The following is a 12,595-nucleotide window of genomic DNA, read 5'->3' as shown; positions in this document are numbered from 1 at the left end:
ATCTCTCGACCACCATGGGCAAGACCAAAGAGCTATCAAAGGACGTCAGGGACAAGATTGTAGACCTGCACAAGGCTGGAATGTGCTACAAGACCATCAGCAAGAAGCTTGGTGAGAAAGAGACCACTGGAGCTCCATGCAAGATCTCACCTGGTGGGGTAAGAATGATTCTGAGAAAGGTGAGGTCAGCCCAGAATTACACAGGAGGAGCTTGTCAACGATCTCAAGGGAGCTGGGAGCACAGTCACCAAGAAAACCATTAGTAACACACTTCGCCGTAATGGATTGAGATCCTGCAGTGCCCGCAAAGTCCCTTTGCTCAAGAAGGCTCATGTATAGGCCCGTCTGAAGTTTGCCAATGAACACCTGAATGATTCAGAGAAAGCTTGGGAGAATGTGATATAGTCAGATGAGACCAAAATTGAGCTCTTTGGCATCAACTCCACTCGCTGTGTTTGGAGGCAAAGAAATGCCCGGTGGGGATGGTGTTCTTGGGGTCATATCCAGCATTTCTCTGCTCCCAGCTCCCTTGAGATCATTGACAAGCTCCTCCCGTGTAATTCTGGACTGACCTCACCTTTCTCAGAATCATTCTTACCCCACTAGGTGAGATCTTGCATGGAGCTCCAGAGTGAGGGTGATTGACTGTGATCTTGTATTTCTTCCATTTTCGAATTATCGCACCAACAGTGGTCTCTTTCTCACCAAGCTTCTTGCTGATGGTCTTGTAGCCCATTCCAGCCTTGTGCAGGTCTACAATCTTGTCCCTGACGTCCTTTGATAGCTCTTTGGTCTTGCCCATGGTGGCCGAGAGATTTGAACGGAAGAAACTGATTCTGTGACAGGAGTCTTTTATACAGGGACAGGACTAATTTGTGTGCCTCATGGGCACATAACCGGGCACATAACCGGTCTGTGGGGGTCAGAACTCTTGCTGGTTGGTAGGGGATCAAATACTTATTTCCCTTAATTAAATACAAATTAATTTATAACCTTTATTTAATGTTTTTTTTCTGGATTTTTTGTTGATATTCTGTCTCTCTCTGTTAAAATAAACCTTCCATAAAAATTATAGACTGTTCAAGTCTTTGTAAGGGGGTAAACTTACAAAATCAGCAGGGGATCAAATACTTATTTCCCCCACTGTACATTCATTCATTTTCTTATCCGCTTATCCAATTAGGGTTGCGGTTGTACTGGAGCCTATCCAGGCACACAGTAACACCCTGGACAGGACGCCAGTCCATCGCAGGGCAGACACACATAAACATTCACTTATAGGGCAGTTCAGTGTCACCAATTAACCTGACTTCATGTTTTTGGACTGTGGGAGGAAACCAGAGCTCCCGGAGGAAACCCATGCAGACACGGGGAGAACATGCAAACTCCACACAGAAAGGACCCAGACTGCCCCGCCTGGGGATCGAACCCAGGACCTTCTTGCTGTGAGGCGACAGTGCTACCCACTTAGCCGCACTACAGGTATACAGTACAATTAAATTTGTATCCCAGCTCATTTGAAAGCTGGGGTCAGAGGGCAGGGTCAGCCATTGTACGGCGCGAGAGGCTAACCGAGAGGGTTAAGGGCCTTGCTCAAGGGTCCAACAGTGGCTGCATGGCAGAGCTGAGATTTAAACTCTCAACCTTTGAATTGACAGCCCAAAGCTCTACCTACTAGGTTTATCATAATGTTTAACAGTTCACATTAAAAGAGTTAAATACAACACACTGTATTGTTGCTGAGTGTTTTTATGGTATTTTAGGTGGTCACTAAGTTGTTCAGTATATGGGTGTTATGGTTGGCCAGGTGGTTTCAAAGGTGTTTTTAGTGTATTTGTATCACTGTAACATAAAAGGGCTGCACTAACTTTTGCACTCTGTTAACTCCTATAGGGAACAAATTGAAATTTAATCAAGAATCTGTATATAAGCATACACCTCACAATCAGTATAAATATTCTAGAGTCTCTTTGAGGTCAACATCTTAAATATATGTGGGATAAGTTAAAAGAAAAACATATGGAGGAAAAATAATTAGACAGAAGAAGGAGAAGAAGTCTCTCAACACAGTTTACTTAATAAAATTATAGTTCTACTTAATTTATCCACAGAACTGTTCAGGAACATTCAGGTGGTCCTCACCAAACCTTAAACATTCAGCAAGTCTTGAAGAGGTTTTTTTTTGTTTTGTTTTATTGGATACATAAAGGGGGTCTTTTAAATATACAGTGGTACCTTGTAACTCGGCGTCCCCTAAACTCAAAATCTTTAAAACTTGACGCCCTTCATCAGAAATTTGTACCCTGAAACTTGATGTTTACCTTAAACTCAACTTTTATTTATTTAATTTTAAATTAACAATGAACAGAAAATTTGTTCAGCGCTTGGCTTGAGCGGTGCGGTAAGACGATGAGACGAATCTGCATCTGTTGGAATTACCATCAAATCCACTCTGAAAGCTCCGCATGTATCTGTGTTTAGCTGGATGTTTCTCCTGTTTCACTTTTAAACTTGTGTTATAGCTCAGGGTGCTGATAAATTGTAATAATCAACTTTTTCCGTGAGTCTGAAACACTTATCATTAAAAAAAATGCTTAATGTGACTTAATGTATTAAAAGAACGACATAAAATCACTAAACCTCTCTAATGAAATTCCACGCTTGTTGTTTTAGAACAGTAAGTCTCGATAAGCTTTGTGCACTGCCACTCTCCATAAGAAAAAAAATGGCTCAGCAGGGCAATGATCTCATGTGAATTCGCCTTTACTGAACTCGCTAAGGAATACGGTATTCCAAGATCAAGCATCTCCACAATTAAGAAGCATGAGGAAACAATAAAAAAGTAAAGATAAATTGTATTTTTTATTGATTTGTAACTGTTTTCAATTGTATTTCAGTGTTTTATATTATATTTGTGTTATTTTCAGTGTATAAGTGTCAAAAACAACCCCATTATTTTACATAAGCCTAAAAAATATGCAGTTCCACGGGTCCATGGAATGCATTAACAGGTTTCCCAAACATCCTTAAGGGTAAAAATACCTTGAAACTCACCGCCCTTTAAACTCGACGCCACTCCCAGAACCAATTGCCAGCAAGTTTCAAAGTACCGCTGTATTTTACTGTTCTGTTGTGTTTGTTTCCACATGTTTCAACATAGCAAGTTCTGCTTTTTGTGTGATCTTTTCAGATCTCTTACACTGAAAGAGTATTCATTCATTGTCTGTTTTACTACCGCTTTATCCTGGTCAGGGTTGTAGTGGGTCCAATTTACTGGGCAAAAGGTAGGAAACACCAGTCCATTACAGGGCGAACACACACAGTCACATTACATTTGTATTTCCAGTTAATCTGACTGCATGTATTTGGACTGTGGGAGGAAACTGGAGTGCCTGGAGAAAACCCACATAGACACAGGGAGAACATGCAAACTCCACACAGAAAGAACCCAGGACCTTCTTGCTGTGAGGCAACAGTGCTACTGTCTGGGCCACCGTGCTGCCCCTGAAAGAGTATTAACATAAATTGTATTCATTCTGGACAGACAAACCTTCAGAGAATTTTCAGAAAGTCCTCTGAAAATGAGTTGAGTTTACAGAACTTATCATTTAAAATGAGCTTATAATTCTAAAGATTAGACATCATAATAATGCAATAATTCGTGAAATTTTAAAGGCCTCATAAACGCCTCACAAGCTTTCCAATGGGCACATGGCACACAGTAACACCCTGGACGGGGCGCTAGTCCATCGCAGGGCAGACACACACACACATTCACCTATAGGGCAATTCAGTGTCTCCAATTAACCTGACTGCATGTTTTTGGACTGTGGGAGGAAACCGGAGCTACCAGAGGAAACCCACGTGGTCACGGGGAGAACATGCAAACTCCACACAGAAAGGAGCCAGACCTCCCCAACTGGGGATCAAACCCAGGACCTTCTTGCTGTGAGGCAACAGTGCTATCCACCGTGCCGCCCGTTTCCTTGACACTGTTAACATAAAAGAACATACATTAATCGTTTGAGTTAAAATACAGTAAACGTTCATTTATTAATTCATTAATTTATTGTCTTTTTTTAGCATCTCTTTATCTTGGTCAGTGTTGTGGTTGTTGTGGATGCAGTTCACTGGGTGAATAGCAGGAGACACCCTGAACAGGTCGCCAGTCCATCACAGCTCAGACACACAATTCTTAATAACTCTTACTGACCTGACTGCATGTCTCACGTGGACACAAGGACAACATGCAAACTCCACACAGAAAGTACCCTGGTTGTCCTACTTGTAAATATGATTTATTTATTAAAAAAACACACAAACAAACAGCCACACACACATGTATTTCTGTTGCATAAGAAAACGGTAAACACAATGCTAAAGCCTATCTTTGTCGGTTGTGAAAGTTAGTGTAGTCCGTGTTCTCCACAGGTTCAGACCTCAGAGACTGGGGCTGGCTGATCATCAGATTGTAGCTTGTACTGGAGAGCTCCTCCTGCTGGTAGTTTTGAACAGGAGCTTCAAACACTCCATGTTCTAACACAGGCCGGCCCAGTTCTTGTGGTAGATCCATGAGTATCTCACGATCCTCCTGCTGTAGATGCTTGATGAGCTCCTTAGACAGGTAGTGAGGGTCATCAGCCTGCTCATCTAAATCAGAAAACAGCACAAGTATGCATGAAAAATTTTATTTGAAATGCAAAACACCTTGGTACATGTCGAGTGCTATGAATAAATGCTCTACAGTACAGTTCTCTAAAGAAGGCCTTTATTTGTTATATATACATATACAGACGTACAATACATCAAAATTCTTTCTTCATGTATCCCAGCTTGTCTGGAAGCTGGGGGCATAGTGAAAGGTCAGCCATCATACGGTGCCCCTGGAGCAGAAAGGGTTAAGGGCCTTGCTCAAGGGCCCAACAGTTGATAGCCCAAATCTCTACCCAGGGCACTAAGTCCTTTACATACTTATAAGTCAGGGCATTTAAGAGCAGCCAGTTTACCTTCTAAATACATATTTTTCTGTTTTTGGGAGGTAAATGCAAACTAGAGTACCTGAAGCAGGCAAAAAGACAACAAAGTGACCACAGACAAGGTTTGACTTCAGGTCCACAGGACCCTGGTGCTTTTTAGGACCCAGTCAACTTGCTGCACTACCATATTGTCCTCATTTGATAATAGTACTTGATTTTAATTCATCAAGTTATTTGCGTGTGTGTATATACAATATACGTACAGTATATACGTATATACAGTGGGGGAAATAAGTATTTGATCCCCTGCTGATTTTGTAAGTTACAAAGACTTGAACAGTCTATAATTTTTATGGAAGGTTTATTTTAACAGAGAGAGACAGAATATCAACAAAAAATCCAGAAAAAAAAACATTAAATAAAGGTTATAAATTAATTTGTATTTAATTAAGGGAAATAAGTATTTGATCCCCTACCAACCAGCAAGAATTCTGACCCCCACAGACCGGTTATGTGCCCATGAGGCACACAAATTAGTCCTGTCCCTGTATAAAAGACTCCTGTCACAGAATCAGTTTCTTCCGTTCAAATCTCTCGACCACCATGGGCAAGACCAAAGAGCTATCAAAGGACGTCAGGGACAAGATTGTAGACCTGCACAAGGCTGGAATGGGCTACAAGACCATCAGCAAGAAGCTTGGTGAGAAAGAGACCACTGGAGCTCCATGCAAGATCTCACCTGGTGGGGTAAGAATGATTCTGAGAAAGGTGAGGTCAGCCCAGAATTACACGGGAGGAGCTTGTCAATGATCTCAAGGGAGCTGGGAGCACAGTCACCAAGAAAACCATTAGTAACACACTTCGCCGTAATGGATTGAGATCCTGCAGTGCCCGCAAAGTCCCTCTGCTCAAGAAGGCTCATGTACAGGCCCGTCTGAAGTTTGCCAATGAACACCTGAATGATTCAGAGAAAGCTTGGGAGAATGTGATATGGTCAGATGAGACCAAAATTGAGCTCTTTGGCATCAACTCCACTCGCCGTGTTTGGAGGCAAAGAAATGCCCAGTGGGGATGGTGTTCTTGGGGTCATATCCAGCATTTCTCTGCTCCCAGCTCCCTTGAGATCATTGACAAGCTCCTCCCGTGTAATTCTGGACTGACCTCACCTTTCTCAGAATCATTCTTACCCCACTAGGTGAGATCTTGCATGGAGCTCCAGAGTGAGGGTGATTGACTGTGATCTTGTATTTCTTCCATTTTCGAATTATCGCACCAACAGTGGTCTCTTTCTCACCAAGCTTCTTGCTGATGGTCTTGTAGCCCATTCCAGCCTTGTGCAGGTCTACAATCTTGTCCCTGACATCCTTTGATAGCTCTTTGGTCTTGCCCATGGTGGTGGAGAGATTTGAACGGAAGAAACTGATTCTGTGATAGGAGTCTTTTATACAGGGACAGGACTAATTTGTGTGCCTTTTGTGCACATAACCGGTCTGTGGGGGTCAGAATACTTATTTCCCTTAATTAAATACAAATTCATTTATAACTTTTATTTACTGTTTTTTTTCTGGATTTTTTGTTGATATTCTGTCTCTCTCTGTTAAAATAAACCTTCCATAAAAATTATAGACTGTTCAAGTCTTTGTAAGGGGGTAAACTTACAAAATCAGCAGGGGATCAAATACTTATTTTCCCCACTGTATATATATATATATATTTTTTATTATTATTTTTTTTCTCCTCATTTTCCTCCCGATTTAGCGCAGTCAATTTGTCTTCCGTGATGCTGGTGTGCTAGCGGAAAATTAATTGTAATTAACTAGTTAATTAAACAAGGATTATTAATTGTAAATTATGTTAATTAAACAATTTCTATTTATTAATAAGTAAACAGTTATAATAATGAATATAAACATGAATGGTATGTTAAATGATCTGATCTATGAATTGGTCATGATGAATTATTATGAAAGTACATGCCATAAAAAGTATTTGCCTTTTTCTGATTTCCTAAATTTAAATTTAAACAAGACAAATGCAACCAGAGTAAGCACAAAATACACCTTTGAAAAAAATATATATTATTATATATATTATAAAAATATTTATCAAATGGCAAAAATCCAAAACCAATGGGTCCTGTTTGTCTCTCCAAGCCTTGCTGAATCCAATCACTTAATTAAAACCTTTAAAAAATATATATGCTCAAATGTTTACAAGCAACACATAAATACAATTTCATAAAGTTTATCAGTCTAGAAAGGATTGAAAAAAACTATTTCTGAGGCTCTGGGGTATAATGAAAGGTTTGATCTATAAACAGAGAATTTATATCTATATAAATTCTATGTCAATTATTTTGGTTTAGTGGTTTATGTATCTAAATTTAAATCTAGCTTTATGTCAACTGATACTCAAAATTGGTTTTGTATAGAAGATTATAGTGAAGTGTTACTGTTGAGTATGGTAAAGGATCTAAGATCAACTGATGTAAAAGACCTAGAGAACAACAACAAATCAAGGGCTACAAACCAAAGAGGCTGAAGGATTTGGATCTTTCATAGTCTGTATTCTGTGTTAAAGATAAAGTCTTTAGATTCAAGAAACTAGTAATAATAAGTAGTAGTAGTAAGTAGTAGTAAGAATAATGTTAAAACAAATGCATTTACATTGTACATGGTAAATACAGTGCCTTGCAAAAGTATTCAGCCCCCTTGAACTTTTCAACCTTTTGCCACATTTCAGGCTTCAAACATAACGATATGAAATTGTAATTTTTTGTGAAGAATCAACAACAAGTGGGACACAATCGTGAAGTGGAACGAAATTTATTGGATATTTTAAACTTTTTTTAGAAATAAAAAACTGAAAAGTGGGGCGTGCAATATTATTCAGCCCCCTTGCGTTAATACTTTGTAGCGCCACCTTTTGCTGCGATTACAGCTGCAAGTCGCTTGGGGTATGTCTCTATCAGTTTTGCACATCGAGAGACAGAAATTTTTGCCCATTCTTCCTTGCAAAACAGCTCGAGCTCAGTGAGGTTGGATGGAGAGCGTTTGTGAACAGCAGTTTTCAGCTCTTTCCACAGATTCTCGATGGGATTCAGGTCTGGACTTTGACTTGGCCATTCTAACACCTGGATACGTTTATTTGTGAACCATTCCATTGTAGATTTTGCTTTATGTTTTGGATCATTGTCTTGTTGGAAGATAAATCTCCGTCCCAGTCTCAGGTCTTTTGCAGACTGCAACAGGTTTTCTTCCAGAATGGTCCTGTATTTGGCTCCATCCATCTTCCCATCAATTTTAACCATCTTCCCTGTCCCTGCTGAAGAAAAGCAGGCCCAAACCATGATGCTGCCACCACCATGTTTGACAGTGGGGATGGTGTGTTCAGGGTGATGAGCTGTGTTGCTTTTACGCCAAACATAACGTTTTGCATTGTGGCCAAAAAGTTCGATTTTGGTTTCATCTGACCAGAGCACCTTCTTCCACATGTTTGGTGTGTCTCCCAGGTGACTTTTTATAGATATCTTTGAGAAATGGCTTTCTTCTTGCCACTCTTCCATAAAGGCCAGATTTGTGCAGTGTACGACTGATTGTGTCCTATGGACAGAGTCTCCCACCTCAGCTGTAGATCTCTGCAGTTCATTCAGAGTGATCATGGGCCTCTTGGCTGCATCTCTGATCAGTCTTCTCCTTGTTTGAGCTGAAAGTTTAGAGGGACGGCCGGGTCTTGGTAGATTTGCAGTGGTCTGATACTCCTTCCATTTCAATATGATCGCTTTCACAGTGCTCCTTGAGATGTTTAAAGCTTGGGAAATCTTTTTGTATCCAAATCCGGCTTTAAACTTCTCCACAACAGTATCTCGGACCTGCCTGGTGTGTTCCTTGGTCTTCATGATGCTCTCTGCGCTTTAAACAGAACTCTGAGACTGTCACAGAGCAGGTGCATTTACACGGAGACTTGATTACACACAGGTGGATTCTATTTATCACCATCAGTCATTTAGGTCAACTTTGGATCATTCAGAGATCCTCACTGAACTTCTGGAGTGAGTTTGCTGCACTGAAAGTAAAGGGGCTGAATAATATTGCACGCCCCACTTTTTAGTTTTTTATTTCTAAAAAAAGTTTAAAATATCCAATAAATTTCGTTCCACTTCACGATTGTGTCCCACTTGTTGTTGATTCTTCACAAAAAATTACAATTTCATATCGTTATGTTTGAAGCCTGAAATGTGGCAAAAGGTTGAAAAGTTCAAGGGGGCTGAATACTTTTGCAAGGCACTGTACATTTGGAAGTCTTAGAAAGGATATAGGGATAAAACAGTCATTTGTAGTAAATAGAGTAGATTTTATGGCCATGTGTAGTATATTTAATGTATTTATCTACATGTAGGGGTGACCAGGTTCACGTGAAGGATCAGTCACAGTACAACTCACCGTCAAGCAGGATGAGACGGTAGCAATTGCGGCACTCCAAAGAACTTTCCAGTATTTGGCTGAGAGTCCTGTAGAAAAGCAAAACCTGTTGTCTTCTGTCCTTTTCTCCAAACCCTACATTGCTGTCCTCAGACATCTGATAGAGGGTGACCAGAGGAGTAGCAAACTCCGCTATACAGTAATAAGGCTGAGGACAGAAAAGGAAGGGGTAAGAGATGCAGACGAGAGAAAAAAGAGTTTTAAATAGGTAAAATATTTATATAAATGTTAAAAAGCTTTGGATTGCTGTGGCAGGGGCTTCTTCCTCACACAGAATAGTTCCTTGAACCAGAAGCGTGCGTGTGGTTTAGTTTTGACCTTGGTAAAGAGCTTACATTTTTTTTTTACATTTACAGCATTTAGCAAACACATTTATCCAAACTGACTTACATTTGTGACGGCTTACAATCCAAGCCTTTGAGGGTTGAGGACCTTGCTCAAGTGTCCACTGTGTCAACCTGGCACTGAAACTCCAGGGAGTTTCCCAATTGCTAGTCCAGTACCTTACCTACTCAGCTACCACTGCGACCATCTTACAGTTCCATGTAAGCTAACCTGTTCTAAACTAAACTGTTCATGCTGATTTTTGATGCTTTGTTCCTTACCTCTTTGTTGGGATCTATAATCTTGTAGATGCTGTGTTTGTAAACTCTTTTCCTTACTCCCGCCCGGTCAATCATCAGCTCCGGTAGGTTATCAAGGAAACATACGTTTTTGTCCTCTTCCTCCAGTTTGGACCTGACTGCTGCATTCAGAGGCAGTAGAATGTGAAGTCGGTAGGAACTAAGCATCTCTCCGTTCACATTGTAATGCTTCTTCACCTGATTCTCCAACTCTGTGGACACATTTACTGGTAAGAACTAATTTAGACAGATCTAATGTAATATTTTGATTTATGTCTTTATCTTCTTGTTCTTGTTTCGGCTCGCCACAGCAGATCATTCATTTCCATCTTGTCCTGTCCTCCATCCTTCTCTGTCACATATATGGGAGGACATCAACTACCTGCATGTCCTCCCTCTCAATCTTTCCTCCCTAAATTTGTTTACATTTTGTTTATTGTTTGTAAATATCTAAAATGAAAATATTAGCATCTGCAAAATGTGCATCTCACACAAAAATGCTTAATACTAATGCATATTTTTAAATTAATTCAATTTTTTAGTTAGACACAAATACTGACATGCTTAAGAACACACACAATACAATAAAAACAAGATTCTGTGATTTGTTCATTTACTTGAGCATTTATTTAACTGACAAAAGTAGAAAGAGAAAAAACTTGTTTTGCTGACTAGCTTAATTGCATTTTGTAAATGTAAACAATTTTAAATTTGAATATTGAATATTTATTAATATTTAACTGTTTTGAAACATTATGCAATAAGCACAGGTAAGAGTCACAATATTGGGTGTAAAAGCAGGATCCCCACCATAGGCTCAGTTTATGAAAATAAAGCTGTGTCGTGGCTCACTAATGTTAATCTTTAGGGAATCATTTCTTTTTTTCAGATGAGTTTTATGAGAAACCAGAAGCCAGAAGTTCTTATTAAACGTTTAAATCAGACGCGTCTCTAAATTAGGGGCCGGTGGGGCCTGGTCCCACCAGATGTCGCTGTGGAGCTACACGATACATATACACCGATCATCCATAACATTAAAACCTCCACCTTGTTTCTACACTCACTGTCCATTTTATCAGCTCCACTTACCATATAGGAGCACTTTGTAGTTCTACAATTACTGACTGTAGTCAATCTGTTTCTCTAGTGTGTTAGTGTGTGTTGTGCTGGTATAAGTGGATCAGAAACAGAGTTTTTACACTCCTACCTAGTTGGTCCACCTTGTAGGTGTAAAGTCAGAGACGATTGCTCATCTATTGCTGCTGTTTGAGTTGGTCATCTTCTAGACCTTCATCAGTGGTCACAGAATGCTGCCCACGGGGCGCTGTTGGCTGGATATCTTTGGTTGGTGGACTATTCTCAGTCCGGCAGTGATAGTGAGGTGTTTAAAAACTCCATCAGCGCTGCTGTGTCTTATCCACTCATACCAGCACAACACACACTAACACACCACCACCATGTCAGTGTCACTGCAGTGCTGAGAATGATCCACCACATAAATAATACCTACTCTGTAGTGGTCCTGACCATTGAAGAACAGCATGAAAGGGGGCTAACAAAGCATGCAGAGAAACAGACGGACTACAGTCAGTAATTGTAGAACTACAAAGTGCTTTTATATGGTAAGTGGAGCTGATTAAATGGACAGTGAGTGTAGAAACAAGGATGTGGTTTTAATGTTATGGCTGATCAGTGTATTAGTCACTACTAATAGCAAGGTAATATTATGAATTAAGTTGATAATTTAATACAAGTTACATTTTAAGTTAAAAAACAATTAAAAATGAATTTATTTGTGGATTAATTTTTATTTTCATTTTCGTGGATTGAGGACTGACAGATACTTTTCAGGACCAACCTGTGCTCAATTCAGGCCAATCTGTGTTTACACCTTCTGCACTTTATACTAAGTAAACACTGTATGTTTATATTCTCTGAACCTTATACCAATTCGTAATGTATAACAGCAGTATTTTCTCATTATACTGCACCTTATTCTATCTTAACCCTTTGATGCACAAGCTAAGCAAACCCCTTCTAATGCACAACATGGATCAAAAATGACCCATATTCATCCATTCAAGAATATTTTCATATGCACATTTGTCAGTTATTCATGTATTTGCATCTATTATATCTATAATAGAAAATGTAAACAGCTAGCAAGCAAATAGTATTGTACATATTCAAGAGCCTAATCTTTGGTTGTCTTTCAAAAGATCAGTAAATATGTTTTTGACTACAAACACTTACAAATGTCAGTAGTTCCTGTCAAATTCCATAGTAAATACATAAGGGTCATTTTTGACCCATGTCGTGCATTAGAAGGGTAGTGATACAAAAATGATTTTTATTAAAAAAGCAAAAAATATAAAACTGAAATAAGGATTTGTGATGATCAAAAACAAGTTAATTGAAAAATTCATGGAAGCTTGAATGACGAAATTAATTTATTGCAAAGATATAGAAAATAAAAACTCAGTTGGGTCACTTTTGACCCAGGTTGTGCATCAAA

At 39.4% G+C, this 12,595-nt stretch overlaps 1 protein-coding gene across 2 annotated transcripts in view; it reads right to left on the bottom strand.

Annotated features, from left to right (window-relative positions):
* Nucleotides 1–4,276: 4,276 nt before the first annotated feature.
* sting1 (stimulator of interferon response cGAMP interactor 1) overlaps nt 4,277–12,595 on the bottom strand; it is a 43,713-nt gene continuing 35,394 nt past the window's right edge. For both annotated transcript variants that reach the window (XM_063000611.1, XM_063000620.1), the window contains 3 exons: nt 10,063–10,292; nt 9,419–9,605; nt 4,277–4,650 (listed from right to left, as the gene is read on the bottom strand). In XM_063000611.1, the coding sequence (XP_062856681.1) occupies nt 4,385–4,650; nt 9,419–9,605; nt 10,063–10,292 (683 nt within the window). In that variant the 3' untranslated portion in view covers nt 4,277–4,384. The remainder of the gene's footprint in view (nt 4,651–9,418; nt 9,606–10,062; nt 10,293–12,595) is intronic.

This window comes from Trichomycterus rosablanca, chromosome 1 (assembly GCF_030014385.1).
Source record: "Trichomycterus rosablanca isolate fTriRos1 chromosome 1, fTriRos1.hap1, whole genome shotgun sequence".
Classification (NCBI taxonomy): Eukaryota; Metazoa; Chordata; class Actinopteri; order Siluriformes; family Trichomycteridae; genus Trichomycterus; species Trichomycterus rosablanca.
Note: the sequence above shows the minus strand (reverse complement) of the source record. Positions and strands in the feature narration are given on the sequence as shown.